Source organism: Epargyreus clarus, unplaced genomic scaffold (assembly GCF_041222505.1).
Source record: "Epargyreus clarus isolate Ecla_fem2 unplaced genomic scaffold, WU_Ecla_fem_2.2 ptg000035l, whole genome shotgun sequence".
NCBI classification, from domain to species: Eukaryota; Metazoa; Arthropoda; class Insecta; order Lepidoptera; family Hesperiidae; genus Epargyreus; species Epargyreus clarus.
In genome coordinates, this window is record NW_027332240.1 from 5,662,567 (window position 1) to 5,681,767 (window position 19,201).

General features: G+C 33.3%; 1 protein-coding gene across 3 annotated transcripts; it reads right to left on the reverse strand.

The window, feature by feature from the left end:
• Positions 1-5,838: 5,838 nt before the first annotated feature.
• On the reverse strand, positions 5,839-18,740 carry Gale (UDP-galactose 4'-epimerase). Of its 3 annotated transcripts, XM_073092315.1 has the most exons (9): positions 18,522-18,740; positions 18,278-18,400; positions 10,504-10,635; positions 9,886-10,006; positions 9,293-9,406; positions 8,925-9,104; positions 8,546-8,659; positions 7,824-7,995; positions 5,839-7,257 (listed from the first exon to the last, which is right to left on the reverse strand). In XM_073092315.1, the coding sequence occupies exons 2-9, from the start codon at positions 18,301-18,303 to the stop codon at positions 7,022-7,024; spliced, it is 1,095 nt and encodes a 364-aa protein (XP_072948416.1). In that variant the 5' UTR covers positions 18,304-18,400; positions 18,522-18,740; the 3' UTR covers positions 5,839-7,021. The 3 variants fall into 3 exon arrangements, with proteins under 3 accessions (XP_072948416.1, XP_072948415.1, XP_072948417.1); XM_073092314.1 differs by having other exon boundaries at positions 18,278-18,740; XM_073092316.1 differs by lacking the exons at positions 18,278-18,400; positions 18,522-18,740 and adding an exon at positions 15,379-15,467.
• Between the last annotated feature and the right edge of the window lie 461 nt (positions 18,741-19,201).

Genomic DNA, 19,201 nt, shown 5'->3' on the forward strand with positions numbered 1-19,201 from the left:
TAATCGTCTCCGCACAGTAGACTATGCTAGCATATCAATATCCTTCATAGTTCTATCCACCGACGGTTGCCTTATAATTTACGTATTCCAATATATTATTATGTGATTCAGTATGCTCTTTATTTCTGCATTATATGTACAGCCCCGCTCAGTTTTTTCTGAATGCTATATGTAATCATATATGTTTGGAGTGAAAAGTAGTCTGTTACTGAAAATCTTTCTATGTTTAGGCGAAAATCTGTTTTAACAGTTTCCAAGAATATCAGGCATAAACAGAAATGCGAAATTTAACAAGATCATTAAAAAGATCATTTTAAAAGATGAAAGATGTTTCAGTATCTTCAAAAAAAAAATTAAAAATACTTTCAATTCATTATAAAAAAACGTTCGGTTTTCACTAATTTTGTAATAAAAAATAGTGTGTGTTACGGTGCACCCAATTTCGTCCTACGTAAAAATAATGTGTTACATCGACGCGCTCGCAACCCTCTTTTTTCCAAACGCCAACTGAAGTATAATTTCAATAAATAATTATAATTACACTACGTCAGTAAATGTGAATTATCCTATACTATAACGGTAAATAATAAATACAGAGAGAATCGACATAATTTTATATTGGAATATAACATAATTATAACTGACTCTGCTTAGTTAGCGATGTAAGGTATTATTGATACCTTAATAAATAATTTATATTCTTGTCTATTAAATTCAGTTTAGTATGTTTGATATGCACTGGCGTTTTTCTCTTATATTATCACACGAGTAAGGTGTTTAAGTCTGCTTTTTTAAATATTTTGTGTCGTTGTTAGCTTTTAGTGAAATCTTCCAAAATTGTAAACGCGATGTTTAGTGTTATTTCGTAGACTAATAAGCTGAATAAATTCCTAATAGTCAATAAATATGTAATATGGGAAAATCTAAGTATTTTTTGCGCATACATAAGATCTGTTATGATTTGAAACTATAATGTTTCACTTGTGAAATGAGTCCTACTAGCTACTTTTAGTATCAGCGATGGACGATTTACATGCCTTTCTGAAATTAGGTGCAGCAATCTAACACTACACCGCACACATTTGAACGTCGGGTTCAGCTACTTTTGGCGCTCGCTGCAGTAACTAAACGCGATGCAGCATTCATGCAGTCACTAAATGCAATTAAAATACCGCGGCCGAACGCAGAAAGTCGAAAAAACGTGATGAAAAATGCAGCATCGATGCTATTGTCAAAATTTGAATCGGCGATAATAAAAGTAGCTAGTCTGCTACGGCGGCTATAAGCACAAAAAGAGGAGTGGTGCTCAAACCACAAGATGGAACAATTTATGAATTTAGTACCAGAACAAAAGTAGATAGTCTGCTTAGTAAGCACTTGCAAATAAACAGGAGTGGTGCTCAAACCACAAATGGTACAATTTATGAATTTAGTACCAGAAATTGCATGTCTACTATTAGGAGTTCATTCAGTTTGTCTATGTGTGATTTTTATATTTGTAAAATTTGTGAAATTTACACTTTGTGGCACTTAGTGATGTTGAAGCAATAAGAAATTAAACACAAATAATTAATTATAAAGGGAATATTATAATATGTAATCGATGGAGGTAAAATTAGTACAAATATCGTATTTGAAAATTCGAGAAAATATTGAGTTACATTGCATTTTCAAATTTTTTATAACTTTATTATTATTATTATTTACGTCTTGTGTTCAGGGACGGTTTCTTAGCTGATTTATGGTTTGTTTATCTACAGACAAAGAACGTACCAGACACGTGACGTGTCAGACAAAATCATGTTTATCTTGATAATTTTCTGATAGGTGCCCGCGAAGCTGTGTTACAGATGAATAAGTTAACACACATTGTCTAGGAGAATACTATTTTGTCTGGTACGCCACGTGACTGACACGCTCACCGTCTGTAACGAATGTGTGACCATATAAATGCCGATTTTTCTAATTTCATTATAGGTGCAATTCTATTTTTTTTATCTACCAATAAATCGCAGCGTGTTTTTATTTGTTTTCTTTTCGTAAATAATTTTACGCTGCGTACTTTTTAGTTTCGTAAGTTCTAGACTCTTCCTTGTAGTAATTTTTGTGACAATTTAAACAGAAAAATACTTAAACTATTCCAGAGGAACATCTATTCGCCTCAAGAATATCAATGAAGTAATATGAAGAAGCATAAAGTATGAATTATGTCTTGTAGTGTCCATAATCTCACTTCAAAGATTATTTCTCGAAACGAGGATTTCTCGAACGATGCGTTGAAAAACGCGATATTGTGAAAAAACGAATAGATATATTTCGCTTATTTAAAAATAGTAAATTGTTCATCCATATAAACAAGCTACTATGTGCCAAGTGGCAAAAGTGGATTTTTTCATTACAAAATATCGCATGCGAGAAACTGACGCTCATTTGAGAAACTCGTGTCGTTTTAAAAGACTTTGTAGTGATGTCGTCATAAAAATACTTATGGGAAGAGACTAGAAAATTGTTTCTTTTTTTCATTTCTTTCGAAGATACATTCAGCACAATTTCTATTTGTTTTTTTTTTTGTTTTCAAGGTGTTTAATTCCGTAAGCATTTCTTGTACTGCCTTGTTTTCTTCCCAACTTAATGTTAGTTTTTGTTGTAAAAATGTAAATCTGATATTTTTAGATGAAGCGTAAAGGAATGTGCTGAATAATAATCACGTGAAACTAGTTTGTAATGATGATTGAAATTATGAAAGATTTGTAATTTTAGATAATACAAAATAAAAAATAACTAAGATTTTTGTGTTTGTTTATTGTAAAAATGTGGCAAGTTTTACGTCATAAGATGGCGCTTCTTGAATCACATCGAAATTTCCTCAACATCTTTTCATACAAGGTCCAAACTGGGTCTATTCACCTAGCTCGACGGTGATCTCCTTTTGTCAAAATAATAATAAATCTCACAGACTAAAATGAATAGATAATAATTACAAATCATAGTCACAAGTCACGATGAGATTGAGGTTACCAAGTTTTATGAATTTTACCAATTACATCTTTTACACGGTCATCGAACTATGACTTATTTTTTTTATAATGAGCGCACCCTATAAAGGTAAACTATGCACGTGGCAGGGGAAATTCTAAGGACTGTTCTTATCAATATTTATTACGAATCTAGTAATAGTAAGATTATTAATTTTATTACAAATAACATAAGTTTCAATTATGAAGTAAAAAAAACAGGGGAAATTGAAAATTTTTTCAACAAATGAATGACTGTTTCCGAAAACCGCCGCCACGTTCACAGAAAAGTTTGCCGGCGTACAGTTCGAAGTACCAGGACATCATATTCTACAAGAAGTTGTCAAACTATGATTTGAGCGCTTAGCTGATAGATGGCGCTGTTAACATTTAAATGGATCTTGAATTAGACGGCGACACTAGACTTGCTAACGAGATGTGACAGTTTTTGGTAGGAAACTTGAGTACGTGTATTCCAAGTACCAGGGTATCATATTTTAGAAGTTGTTACAGTATGATTTTAGCTCTTCGCTGATAGATGACGCTATTAACATTTAAATGGATTTTAAGTAGATGGCGACACTAGAACTGCTAAAGGGGTTTTTAATTTGGGTTCGTACAGTTAAGGAATCTTGGATACGATGTGTTCGAAGTACCAGGGTATCATAATAATCTACAATAAGTTGTTACACTGTGATTTCAGCGCTTCGCTGATAGATGGCGCTATTAAGATTTAAATGGATCTTGAAGAAGATGGCGACACTAGACTGCTAACGGGATTGCCAATTTGAGTTCTGAAAGGAAAAGATTCCTTGGAGTATCATTGTTTTATCAAAATATCACACATAATTATGCTAATAATAATGTAACAAATAAAACGAAATGTTTGTATACACTAATTTATTTAAGATATGGTAACAGTTTCTATAGAAATCTAGCATTCGAAATTATATTATTTTCTTACAAATAGCACCGCATAATGTAACTCTGAATTTATAATAATAATGTAAATAATAGCACATGCTAAAATGCACAAAATGTATTGGAATGATTATTACAGAAAAATAAATAATAAATGCCGAATATTTATAGGAACGAGTGGCTTTGGTGTTGACAACAATATCGAAATGAAATAAACTTGGTTTACATTTAAGAAATTTAAAAATACAGTTATTAACTAAATGGTGTTAGTAGAAACTACTTTAGGTTTCTCTTCTTATTGCAATTAGGACTTAGCCAAATTAATTATTTAGTCACGAATAAAATCAAAAGTAAATATTAATTTAACATTAAAATTAAATGCTTGTATTTGTTAAGGATTTAAAAGCTTGATATTGATGTGAAGTCGTCTTGAGCCGGTCATTATTGCTAATTTTGATTCTCATTCTTTTGTTTATGCATGATACGTACGAGCATAGATTAGTAAAGATTACTCACTCCTAACAAGAAAATGTACCCAGTTTTGGGAGTTGAAATAGTTGCGTAAAAAAGTTTTGCCACGTCTCCGTGCTAAAATGTCCCTAAAATATTTGAAATAATTATTTATTTATTATGTAAATTGTACATTGTACATTGTAATTGTAAATTACGCAGTATTAGTTATTTATTCGTAAATTTTCTCTAAAAATGTTTTTATTTTTCAAGAATTCAAAAAAAGAACTTACTATAATAGGCCATTTGTGGCTTCATTCAATTTCAAGGCGGCGAAGTATCTTTACTAATATATGCGTACGAGTACTGATTTAATAAGGATAAAGCATTTTCTGACAGGCTCAAGTTATTTCCGTGTTGACAAGAAAGTACCATAATCTGTTTTTGAAACCAATAACATATTTTTAAATTAATAACAAATTTGTAACATAGCACATTAAGCATGAAGATTATGTAAATGTATCCTACAGATAATATTCTAAAAATTATACATTGGTTACCTCAAAGCTGAAAAATAATGGAAAATTTCTTACGTAATAATAAATGTTATACATGTAGTACAATATTATAAGTCACAAAATATAATTAATAGTTATAACCAAGTAAATAACAAAAATAATCATCAACGCTTTGGCAAATCAATTAACATACATAGATACTTTGGTAACAATTTAACTTTGGTATTAATTATAGCAATTTACGTTATAAAAATAAAATAATGGCAACATATTAGGAACGTATTGAAAATGATTTGGAATAATATTAAATAATGATACATCATTACATTACTACATACTTGAAAAATAAATATATTAGAAATTCCAATTAAATTATAAGTTAATTTATATTTTAACAGTTAAATATTTAACTTCTTAGTTCTAATCCAAAATTTTAATAGAAATAGAAATGTATAAATTAAATATAAAATATTTTTAATAATAATATACCTATAGGTAATTAAATTGGAAAATATAATTATGTTTTATGGGCATAAAAATAAAGATATCATTTTCTTAATAAGTAACTGACAATTTCGATTATTTTCAAAAACATAGATTTTTAAAATATATTAATTTATGTACTTACATGAATAAATTCTTGTACATTTGCAAAATAATATGGCAAATAATGGCATCACAATAAAAATATCTGGAAATAAATCCAAATTTAGAGGAATGTAAATAAATACAAAGTTTTTTACACATAAAACATAGAATCATATGAAATAACAAAATAGGTATATTTCTGTTGTAATAACTCTATGACTATTCCCCTTATTAGTAGAATAAGTAGTTTTATAAAACATATTTATTATATTACAGGGTCCGTCATACATATATTAATGCTTTCAATATTAAATTTCCTGTGTATTATTTATTTAAAGGGTATCTTGGTGCAAATAAAATTAATTTTAAATATGATTTTTGTTACTTAGCGCTTCATCTTTGTCTATAATTTTTTACTCTCATACATATCATACAAATAGTATTTCTTTACTTAGATTTTATTTATTTTCGTTTGGTAGCGCACATTTATTTCTCTAAATTGACATACATACTGATATACTATAAAAGTAAGACGTTATGTTTATAAATAGATATCGTGGTTCGGCTAATAGCGTCCTAGAGCTTATTAGTTTCATTAACCATACAAACCAGTGACGCTAAGATCACACCTTCATACATAATCATACGAGTACATACTAGAGCCAACACTGTTTTTCTGAAATCGATTTTGTACTTTTGACTTTGTATAGAATGTGGTGATATCAGCGTTACATCTGCTTCTTTTTAATTACCATATTTTGTATGTTGCGCATGAATTGTGGCGTGGTGTCACATTCTTTTTTTTTAAACATTATTTATACACCGATAGTAATATTATTGTTTTGTATACTATGTAATTTTAGTAATTATGAATCAAATGTAATGACACTAGCGCCATCTCTGTTTCTTTACATTTATTCTCATTTTCTAAATTCTGATTCAACTATGACGTCACTTATAAGGATACTAGTAGCTATTTTTATTAACCTTCACACACACACTCACAATTCCATTCATTTACTCCCCTACTCTCCCCGATACCCATTCGGATGAGTCCGTTGCCAGTGCCACGTATCAACGCACATGTCCGCCAGGCCTCTAGCGGCCCGCCAGCCGAGCAGCCGCTGCACCAGCGCCGGGTCCGCCACGTATGATATTACCACCGTACATAGACTCAAACGTTGGTATAGCAATGTTTATGAAACAGAGTGTTTTCCGATTTAAACGAGAGTAGCATTTTTAAGACTGAGCAGTTCTGATCATATACAGAGTTTTTTTTTATAGATTGTGCTTCCATGGTAGGGACGCTAATGTTATTTTTCCTTTTAATATCATTATTTATAAATCGATATTTATATATTTATATAATGTTTTGTATCGTGTGTATTTTTTTATATCATGACTCAAATGTTTCTTTACCTTAATCCTCATTTTCTAAATTCTGATTTCACTATGACGTCACTAACAGGATCCTAGTAGCTCTTTCTATTAACCCTTACACACACACTTACAATCTCACTCACTCACCCCCTACTCCCCCCTATACCCATTCGGGTGCGTCCGTTGCCAGCGCCAGGTGTCAGCGCACATGTCGGCCAGGCCTCTAGCGGCCCGCCAGCCGAGCAGCCGCTGCGCCAGCGCCGGGTCGGCCACGTTGGCGGCGATGTCGCCCGCGCGCCGGCCCGCCACGCGGTGCGGGATCTTGCGACCGCTCGCCTTCTCGAACGCGGACAACAGTTGGAGCACTGAGTAGCCGGTGCCGGTGCCTGTCGTAGAATAGAATAATTTATTTGCGTCGGGTGTTACAAAGTTTATGACCTCCTATTCTCATATTCGTAAATCATATAATGACATGTACAGTATTCATGGTTCCTTTGCTAAGAAATATTTGAATAACTTATTTAATCTAGTCCTTGGACTGTTTACTTGTACATTGAAAAACTATAGTGACTCCACCGTCACTTAAACTTTTTGTCACCATATATAGTATTTCACTATTGCACCACCATTATCATTAGGCAAAATACCACTGCCGCCCATGGACATTTGTAACTATTTCCATGATTATATATCTATCTTATACTACTCATGCGCTCCCTCTACTCAGGATTAAAAAAGTCGCTTCATGTATAAGTTACCCTGCATACACTACCTTCAACCGAAACGCAAGAATTGTTTAATACTAGAAAAAGTATAGCAGTGGTACCAACTCGGAAGTGGGTCTACCATCTTTCAAAAATATTATCACCTAGTGTGATAATGATACTCAAATATACAAGTATAAAGATATCTTTAATATTCTAAAACGAAATTAACATATAATCAAACTCACCCAAGTTAACAGCGTGAAAGCCACTAAAGCCCTTCTGCTTGAACAGCTTGACAGCCTTAACGTGGCCCTCAGCTAGATCCACCACGTGTATGTAGTCTCTAACTCCGGTACCATCCACCGTTGGGTAGTCCGCGCCGAACACTACGAGCTCCTTCAGACGACCTACCGCCACCTGGTAATTGTAACGGTTATGTGACTTAGTGGCAGAGGGTAGTTATAGAAAATTAGGGTAGGAATAGATGTTAGGTGACGCTAGAAGTTTCTGTTAATATAAAATTGACGTGATTATACTTTCATTATCTTACATACGTTAATCATTAATTACTTCAATATAATGTAAACTGTGTAAATAATGTATGAAATGTATGATGTATTGATATTGATGTAATTGTATTAACATATACAGGTGAATTTTTCAAATACGCCTTCAGGGACAAATCCGGAACTATAAGGATTAGCGAAAAATGCTGAAAGGAGTTACGAGGCCGATTTTGATAAAAACTAAAACTGCATCATTAGTTTTTTATAATATATTTTTCCTTAGCCGGAAATCGAACGAGTACATTTTGAAAAAAATTACACCCTTTATATTATTCCACTATCTGATAGTGTCGCTTATAAGGATCAAAGTCTGGGAAGTAATGTTATGTGATAAATTAAAGGAAAAGGCTCAATTTTAAGAAAATACATATTTTTCTTCTTATTAAAATAGTTTTAGTTACCTGCGATATGTACGGCATGAGGTTGTTGGGTATCCCGTTGGGGTCCTCGCCGATCTTGCCGCTGGGGTGAGCGCCGACAGGGTTGAAGTACCGTAGGGATATCACCATCCATTTCTGAAGACATATTTACGAATTGATTAATTTTACGATTACTAAAGCACTTTGTATTTAAACAACTTTAACATAAAATATAATAATTAATAGTAATATGGATGGACCAGAATAAATAAGAGAAGAATGTTATTGTTTGCAATAATTAATTAATTTAATCATTAAAATACAAAAAAAAAATCAAAACTTAATAAGCCCCGTGCTAGTGGGGTGGCCCTCGTCCAGCGGCAGGCACCGGGTCGCTCGGGACCCCCTACAGTGCACTCACCGGGTCGCTGCGGCACAGGTCCTTCATGATCTCCTCGCAGAAGTACTTGGAGCGGCCGTAGGGGCTGGTGAGCCCCGCGCCGGTGGGGTGGCCCTCGTCTAGCGGCAGGCGCTCTGGCTCGCCGTACACGGTGCACGAGGAGCTGTACACCAGCTTGTGGACGCCGTATTTGCGCATCACCTCAAGATACAATTTAGTTAGGTTAGGTTCGTTTTTTTTTTAATAAATATTGCCTATGCTTACTCCCAAAATTGAGACTTATTAGACAGATGTTATAGTGCTAATGAACGTCTAGATTTTTATTCTAATTTGTTAAACCGAAAACCGCTTTTTTACCATCGCAAAATTACTTTCAATCTAATAGTTACCTCGAAAAGAGTACATGTTCCTGTAATGTTCGCTTGGTAGTACTCCAGGGGTTTCTCCACCGACTCCGCAACTGCTTTTAAGGCGGCGAAGTGAATCACGCAGTCTATGTTATGCTGAAATCAAATCAAATCATTTTTTTGTATTCAAAAACGGTTCTTTACAGAGTACTTTTTGATTGTCAATACAACTACCACCATGTTATGAAGAAGAAATGATCAATGATCATTTGTATATCTTTCAATATCATCGTAAAGATATACAAATGTCTTATATATTTATATACCGACTATTGCATACTGCTTGACCTGTGTATGTATATTGCTTATTGTTTATATTCAATTGTACGTGTGCAATAAATAGTATTCTATCTATCTATAAACTTTAGCAAGCATCAGCCCATCGACATGTAATCAACACAACATAAGATTAGTTTCTAATGGAAGATTGCCCACATATGCTATGCTACCCCTGAGGACTAAGTTGGAACGCCTTGTAACTAAAAAAAATCCAAATAAGTATTACTAATAAGGTTACAATTTTGTTACATTTACAATTATTAATGATATGTATTAAGTAATGTCATTTTACTCACATTTTCAAAAATTCGACAGAGTCCAGCAGCGTCCCGAATGTCAATGTCATAGAAATGTATCGTCTTCTCTGTCATCTCCTCTATTATCCTAAGGGGTTCAGGTTTTTTCTGTCCTTCTGGTCTGCGAACAAAAAAATAATTTTGTTGACACAAGAGTACAACAGGTACAAGCTACTTCAAAGAGTATTTTTTTTTGTGAATATTGGATTCCTTCATAAAAGAAAACTGGCTCATTTCAAAATTACATATATTTTCATATTATTTTTTTAATTTAGAAGTAGCAAACGAAAGTGCAGTCTACCTGGTGGTAAATGTATACTACCCGTGGACATCTGTAATCAATCCCAGATAAGATTATACCTGAGGTAGACCACAGACGGGTTGGTACTGATGAAGACTAAGTTGGAATGCCTTGGAAAAACCAGAAGACAGCAGTGTTAAAACTGAAATTATAACACAAAAAGATATTGAAGTGGTGTCTCTATATTCGAACTCGAACCACAAAGGGTTCTTCCACCTTATTCATTCCTTTCAAACAAAATGAATTACACCTGATAGGAGGAGCTAAAGCAGGAACTGCCCTCACTCCTATGTTGTTAACTTCTTATATCGACTCACCTATAAGCATTGCTCAGGTTGTCAACTACCACGATGTCGACATCAGTGTCTGGTCGCTCTAGCAACGCGGCGACAGTGTGCGAGCCGGCGTAGCCAGCACCGCCAGTCACCAGTATCGCTGACGTCATCGTACTGAAAACAAAAAAACAACCATTAACATTAATTATTAGACTACTTGTAGGATGTCGGAGGCAGTTGTAGTGTCCCCGGCACTGTTACACACGTCCACTCGGGCCGACGGTCGGACATAGACTTACTCACTGCCGGCACTCACGTTATGACAGTAGTGACGTATGCGATCGAGACATTTACCCACCTACCCACATTCACCTCAACGTCACAGTAATAATATTATAATGTTCGAAATTCAAACTCAGGCACGCTTTTCTGATTTTTCAGTTACGCGCGTGCTGAAATAAGTTATAGCTTGCTATAAAGGTGAAGGAAATCATTGTGAGGAAACCTATACGCATAAGGAAAAAAAATGTCAATGGTGTAAGATGTCTGCCAATTCGAACTTGGCCACTGCGGTAGACTATGACTTAAGTCTTCTCACTCTGAGAGGAAACCCGTGCCCAGCAGTAGGATACTAATGTGTTGCCGACGATGACGTTTATATCTATCACGTCATTGCATACAGAGCATAGACCATTTAAAGCTGAACTCCCATTCAATACAAATTTAAATGACACTGTGTCTTTTGTAAAGTCTCCGGATCCCGTTATCGATGCGAGATAAAATATCACTATACATACAAACCTTTAAGTGCAATGACAAACTTTTGAACACAACAGCTTTCAACAAAATCTAACATAGGTTCTACGTAATACGTTTAAACAAAGAACAGTTTCAAAATAGTACATCTATATTACGCATGTAATTGAAAACTGTACGAGTGACGTGAGTGGAACCAAGCGGGGTTAATTAAGAAAATAGTTATAATGTAGTCAATTTGTCACGAACACTACGTGTAAAACGTGCCGTTGAACATTACTGTAATATTGTACAATGTAAAGCATATAGGTACAAGTATGCTTTATCTTAGTCTCAACTAGTGGCGGACTAAGCTTTTTATAATCATGTAGGATTAGCAGACGAGCACGCAGTCCATCTGATTGTAAATGACTACTGCCGCCGATGGACATTTGTAATCAAACCCAGATAGGATTAGATATTACTACCTGAGGTCGGCCTCCGATGCGCCGCTGCCCCTGAGGACAAAGCTGGACCGTCTCGGAAAATTGTGTCTCCCTTACCACACCCCTCAAACCAGAACACAGCAGGGCTTATCACTGCTGTTATTTGGCTGAAATAGGTGTGGCGGTGATGCCGGAGTCGAACCACAAAGGGTTCTACCACCTTCAAAAGCTCGTCGGAGGAGACTGAAATGTTTAATATGGTCCCCAGTCTAAAAAGCTGCTCTAATTTTACAAGCTTTTACAAATGTCTACAAGGGAACGGGAGGCCTTTGGAGGCCCCCCAAAACAGACGGCCGGGCGGTAAATTTTAATTGTAAAAATAATATACATATTCAAACGTACCTAGAAAAACATACTAATGTTAACTATTCTTAAGGTTTGTGACGTATGAAAGTGATATATCTGTATATCGATAGTAAAAACATTTATACTTTGGCCCAGCATGTTTGATAAGCAAGATACGGTAATACTACTTGTATAATTTAATATTCTATCAGTTAAGATAACAGAGACAGGATTCTCCAATTAGTGGTCACGTTTCAGCCACATGGTTACCGTGGGCTTAATTTAAATACATGTAAAAAAAAATGTGTAATAATAATTAATATGTACGTCTGTCTGTTCGTCCGTTTACAATAACCTCCTTTCCCTGAGGTCATCTATTAAAATTCGATATAAAACTTTTGAATGATTGTCAGTGTGTCATTTGTTTCTCAGTGCGAAATATTCAAGTAAAGTACTGAACAGATTAGGATGAGATTTTATTCAAATTTATATCATATTATAATAAGCAACATATGTTTTTAGGGTAGGTATAGGGAGTGTATTATGTGCGAAAATGCAAAAGTTCAGAATTTTAATAACAACGGGCGGTTACAAAAATTCATGTATGTCTTCTGAAGAAAATATGAATACCAAATGGAAAAAACATATGCCAAAACAGTAACTTGTTATGAAAAGTCCCAAAGTACATACATATTATTTTAATACCCATTTTGAGCAGTATATTTTACAATACATGGCAATACGCTCCGCAAATTAATTGCCTGAAACTCTTTCAGTAGTATGCTTGGTTGCCAAATAGCCAGACATAGGTACAGACTTGAGGTAAAGAGATATAAACAGGAACAGTGCACATATGTTAACGGTCAATCTATACTATTATGAAACTATAATCGTCTATTTATGTCTTGAATCACGCAAAAAAATATCCGAACATGCAGTCCACGTATCGGTGGTTCACTGCCGACGATGGACTCGACTATAGATGCTTTGCTACCCCTGAGGAATAAGTTAGAAGTGGAAGTTAGCAAGTTATATCACCCTTTTCTTGTATGGAGTAAATATCAAATATGGATCTTTGGTTGGAAAAACATTAGATAGATTAATTGTTAATAACGGTGGAAAGTATATTTGTCATCCTTCACACGAGAACACAAGTGGATGACTTTACATACATAACTGAAATTAAAATGATTCTCGCGCCTACGGGGAGTGGATGAGTTGTACCACTTTTAATTATTTATACGAATAGATTATTACTAGTCGCTAAGTAATATATTTCCACGATTATATAATATTGTTGTGGCCCCACGTCAAGCAAAGCTGACCTCTTGATCACTCATAATATGACTGAATCTTTCTTATCTTTATTAATTACATACTTTTAAGTGTTGTTATGGAAATCTACACTCATGAGTTCAATTTCAAACTTATTAGGGTAGGTACTTTTTAGTTAGGTTAAATTTAGTTTATTTTCATACTTCTTTGAGAACATTATGAGAGAATTCTACAAAAATATAGTTTCCTTACGATTTTTTCTTCACCCTTACAGGAACAGATTTGTAGACTTAATTGTTAACTTGTTTGTGGTACGAGTAGATTTACTTCTTTTAATTACTACTTAATTTATTTAATGAATCTATATTTTTTACAATTTTACGTAAGTAGAAAGTAGGAACCCAGTTACTATATCTACTCACTCCAGAAATGCCACCTTTGAAATAATCTTTTAATATAAAATAAATATCTATACAAGAAAACAGGATTTTAAAATTTTATGGGACTTTGTATTAAGAAAAAATCGGCGTTTTATAATATTTTCTATCAAAATCTATTTATCAAATATATTTCATATAAAATATAGACTATGTTACTCGTAGATAGTGTAGCTTTCGAATGTTGAAAGAATTTTTAAAATCGGTCCAGTAGTTTTTGAGCCTATTCATTACAACACACAAAGTATTCCTCTTTATAATATTAGTGTAGATGAATCGAAGGATAAAAAGGTCGTTCAATTGCCTACAGTAGGCACTTTACACTGAATTGCTTAGCAAAGATTGTTTATCGGTATCGTTTTACTATGGATTAGTTGTAATAAGTATAAAACTTATCGTGTAGGACACCTTGACAATATATTTCAAACCATCGAACATTTTTAGTTTATTTTTAAGATAAATATAATTATGAAAAAAATGGAACAATTTTATCTGTCTGTCTTGTTGTCGAATTCTGATTAAGTAATAGTATAGGTAATCCCAGATTGTAGTCTTACCTTTTTCACGAGGGGGAAACCTTTAAAAGGTACCCTATGCCGTGAGAGCGACACGGGGTTATGTGATATTTTTAAAACCCCCCCGGGTGGCCGTCCTCGGAGCTGCGATGCGGGCTCCTGAATCTCCAAGGATCCGGAATCTCCAAGGAACGCAACCGGAGTCCTCTAAGCGCGTTGCAACATCGGGCTCCGCCCAGGTGAGCATGAGCCGCCGTCCTTCCCGGGGTGGCTGGCCGGGTGGTTCGAGCTCCCACTCTTACGGCCCGCTACCCCGGAAGCACCCTTTTAGTCGCCTCTTACGACAGGCAAGAGATACCACAGGGACAAGATTGTAGTCCTACCTATGGTCGGCTACAGATTTGTTACTGCTTCCGAGGTCTAAGATGAGACGCCTGGTAAACGTTGCTCCAAATCATATTACCACACTTTTTAAACCAGAATCATAGATTAGTAAAGATTACTCACTCCTAACAAGAAAATGTACCCAGTTTTGAGAATTGAAATAGTTTCGTAAAAAAGTTTTGCCACGTCTCCATGCTAAAATGTCCCTAAAATATTTAAAATAATTATTTATTTATTATGTAAATTACGCATTATTAGTTATTTATTCGTAAATTTTCTCTAAAAATGTTTTTATTTGTCAAGAATTCAAAAAAAGAACTTACTAATAAGCCGTTTGTGGCTTCATTCAATTTCAAGGCGGCGAAATATCTTTACTAATCTATGACCAGAATATGGTACAACTAAACGTAGTCGTTATTAGGCCGAAATAGAAGTGGTGGTGTCGGTCAGTGGTCGGACCACGAAAGGTGCTTCGTTCGATTTAGGTTTTGAATTTGAGGCACTAATTTGTCACTTGCTTTTACGGCATCTATTCCATAAAAACCTATAGAGTTAAAATATTAGCCGAGTTCATGCTAATATTCGTAAGTACGTAACGTACGTATTCATATGTAAGCGTACACGGAAAAATATCGAAATAAAAAACAATTATAACCGAGAACCAAGTTACAAAATTAACTTCCTTTAAAATGGCGTTCATGGTATTCCAATTCCCGCCCAAAATTCCGCGCGCGCGTAAAGCATTAAAAAAATAAACAAATTCGAAAATAGAATACTAACTTTTTTTTTTCAATGGCGGTCGTATACACGTATGCCAGCTGCGAAGGCTGCCGGGTCACTGCAGTTATCAAATTCGCTATTACCAGCAGATTAGCTTATCAATGGTCGTATCAAAGTTGTTGAGTGAAACATTGTTTTGTAACACACGACAGGATATTAGTAATACATGATTGATGGGTTTTAAATTGAAAAAAGTCTACTCATATAAAAAAGTTTCACAGAAAAATTATTTTTAATCAATAAAAGAGCTTGCCAGTTTTTATCTCATATTTTATGGGAACACAAAACTTCGGTTAGTTTTTTCGGGGAAAAATAAAAAAAATATATCACATTTGGAGCTTTAAAAACACATTATACATTGCATACCTCAGAGATACATGACATTTATAATTTCAATTAAAGTAGAATGGATTATTTGTATAGTACAAAATATAAAACTTGCAATATAAAAATCAATGTAAACTTTATTTACAATAGAGACTAACTAATTAAAAGCAATTTTTAATGGCAACCTTGATAAAGAACTCAACAATAATATTCATTTATGCATTTATAAAACACAAGAAAAAATAAACTTAAAAATTCCACAAATTACATGACAATATAAAATCTGCTAAAATAGTACATTACGATACGAGGACGAAAAATTTTTTTCTGACAAGTGTGAGTTTGCAGGCCGAGCCGCAGGCGAGGACTGCAATCACACGAGTCAGAAAAACATTTTTCGTCCGCGTGTTGTATAAAATTTTATATTACGGGGTCGGAAATGGGGGTTTTGCGCACGCGAAGCGTGCGTAAAACGTCCATTTACGCACGCCGTGATATAAAATATTATTTTTCTAAACATATACGTATTTTGTAATTCGTAAGTATTTACTTGCATACTACTTGTACTAATATCTGTATCTCTTCGTATATACAGTGCAGATACTGAAGTTTAATTGATAAATTGATCTCAAGTGTTTGTTCATTGGATAGAAGAAGCACTGCTGAGTTCAATGTACTCATAAGATTTATGGTTGTGATATTAATCAGCTCAATTTTATTTAAATTGGAAGGGAATGTTAATATCATAGCCAGTTTGATGTCATAGAGAGAAATGGTTTTGAACAGAGATAAAAACATTTAAAAAATAAAACATAGACAAAAGATCAATCTATAATTCTAATTTCTTAGCTAGCTCTGATCTTTAAGTTTTCTTAATTATTTATATCTTAATTTTGAATATGGATTTACTATGCATTTAGATAAAAAAATAAGGGATGTCTGTCCACCTGATATTAACTATAGACTACTTACTTTTTTCTAAGGGTTTCTCATTGATTAGTAAAGATTACTCACTCCTAACAAGAAAATGTACCCAGTTTTGAGAATAGAAATAGTTGCGTAAAAAAGTTTTGCCACGTCTCCCTAAAATGTCCCTAAAATATTAGAAATAATTATTTATTTATTATGTAAATTATGTAGTATTAGTTATGTATTCGTAAATTTTCTCTAAAAATGTTTTTATTTGTCAATAATTAAAAAAAAGAACTTACTAATAAGCCGTTTGTGACTTAAATTTCATAACACTGGTTTCATTACAAAACTAGAAAAGGCAATATATCCTACTTTTAGCTACATCCTACTTTTAGCTATTTCTAAACACATTACATTGAATAATCAAACTATTTACCTTGTTTTGCATAATATTATATTCTTATCATTTACAATACATGCAAATGAAAAAATGTTGATAGTGACTAATTTAAAACAAGTTTATTGTACAGATAGTTACTTATTTAATATAATTATTTAGCAATAGGCAAAAGATAAATCCAAGAATTTAATTTTATTTATTACTAGTTTTTGCCAGCGCCTTCGCCCGCGTTTAAAAGTAAATAATATGACATACTAACATACAGAAAACTGAAAATTCATACCTTCATTGGAAGGAAAGTGGCTCCATCTGGAGAAAATTGATCATACCAACTCTGAAACCTTCGTGGGCTCATGGAAAACAACTTTGCTAAAGATCATCACTTGATCAAATGCATAGTTTATGATTCAATCCTTAATAATATCGATTAAAATAATCGACTTTTTGGCCCAAAAGATTGATATTCCGATTAATCGATCTTAGATCGCCATCCCTAGTTCCCGTGGGATTTCCGGGATACAAACTATCCTATGTCTTCTCTCGGGTTTCAGACTATATTTGTACAAAATTTCATTCAAATCGGTTCAGTGGTTTAGGCGTGAAGAAGAGACAGACAGACGGAAAGACAGACAGCCAGAGTTACTTTCGGATTTAGTAAGGATATGTTATATACCTAAATTACTATGCTATCTTCCCCGGAAATTGTGGTTCTCAAACTTTACTGACCTGTTTTTTGTGTTTGAAGACTAGATTCCCACCAGATTATAGATTAATGGAATGAATATATGCCATTTCTTTTAATGCCAATTAAAAATGAAGAATCTTAAATACCTACCTTGTGTTATTGCTATTGACCCTTTTTAAGACATAGTTCAAGCTACTTCAAAATTGTTTAGTAAATAGATAAATGGCCTCTGATTTATTGTAAGCCCTTAGCTTTGTCTTAAATATGAATAATCTTCAACTAATTATGAAGTCTAAGCTATCTATATAAATAAAAAAATACTTTAAATTATGAAGAGTACTTAATCTAATAACATGGCAATGGTGGTATTTTAAATACACATAATTTATTTGAAAGAATAGATATATTATTCTTAATAACAGGCAAGTCTTATAAGATTTAGAAAAAGGCATAAAGTAAATAATTGATAATCTTCAAAGCAGGTGAGTAGGTACTTAGAAAACATAAAGGACATGAAATGAATAATTGAAACAAACAACTCATACATAATAGAATAAAACATCATGTTTACTTACTCATTTTCATTGTGATTAGGCTTCATTTTAAACAGCAGAACGTCGACGTCAGTGGGAATAAATTTAAACCTACTACAAGGTCTGTTTACACGAAACGTAACACAGTTTAAACATTGCCGGCGGCTGAAATTGCGCTAATTTATATTCAGCAGTTTATTTCTAAACAAAATCGCTGATTCGAATTTTATTTTACTTCAAAAAGCAGTCTCAACACATTTTATAAGGCTACTTAAATTGTTATTACCTATAAAATTTGGGAAAATCCCGGGAAATTTAATATACATAGATTACTCAGAGTATATTCCTATGTAATTCCAGAAGATAGCCAATTTATGATAGGTATTTATAATAGTAAACAATCGAACAACAACTGAACAAACGTTCTGAAATTACAATACAATATAAATAAGTTAACTTTATATTCAAATATAATACTGAAAATTAAATGCAGAGCTGCAGCTAATGAAACTTATGATTCTTATGAAGCAGCTTTTAGTGACACTGACGTTAGTGACACTTATGCTTATGACTGAAGTGCCAACTGCCAGTTGCAAAGTGCTATTACAAAAATATTAATTTTTAACAACTTTGATGATATTAAAATTGTTTAACAAATTAAAAAATAAAAGTAAATAATTGTATAGAACTGCAGTGGTCATACAAATATTTTAAATCTTTTAATATTATTTGTATATTATACAGGTTATATAAAAGTACATTACAAAAAGTTATATCGTTTTTACAATAAATGAAATATGAATTTTTGGACGAAATATTTGGTGTTGCAACAATAATTTACCGTTCCTAATTTTTGGGAAATCTTATCATCAAACAAAATATTTCATATAATGCAAATATTTGACCAAAATATACTGCAGTAACATAGAAGAATAACGAATAATGTGCTTTATTAAACTTATAATT

Coding starts and splice junctions, on each gene's coding strand:
- Gale (XM_073092315.1), bottom strand. CDS start 18,303: ATGAAGCCTAATCACAATGAAAATGA. Junction 8,660..8,924: donor ACCTGTGCCGCAGCGACCCG/GTGAGTGCACTG, acceptor ATATGTCTTCAG/AAATGGATGGTGATATCCCT. Junction 7,996..8,545: donor TCATGCCGTACATATCGCAG/GTAACTAAAACT, acceptor TACAATTACCAG/GTGGCGGTAGGTCGTCTGAA.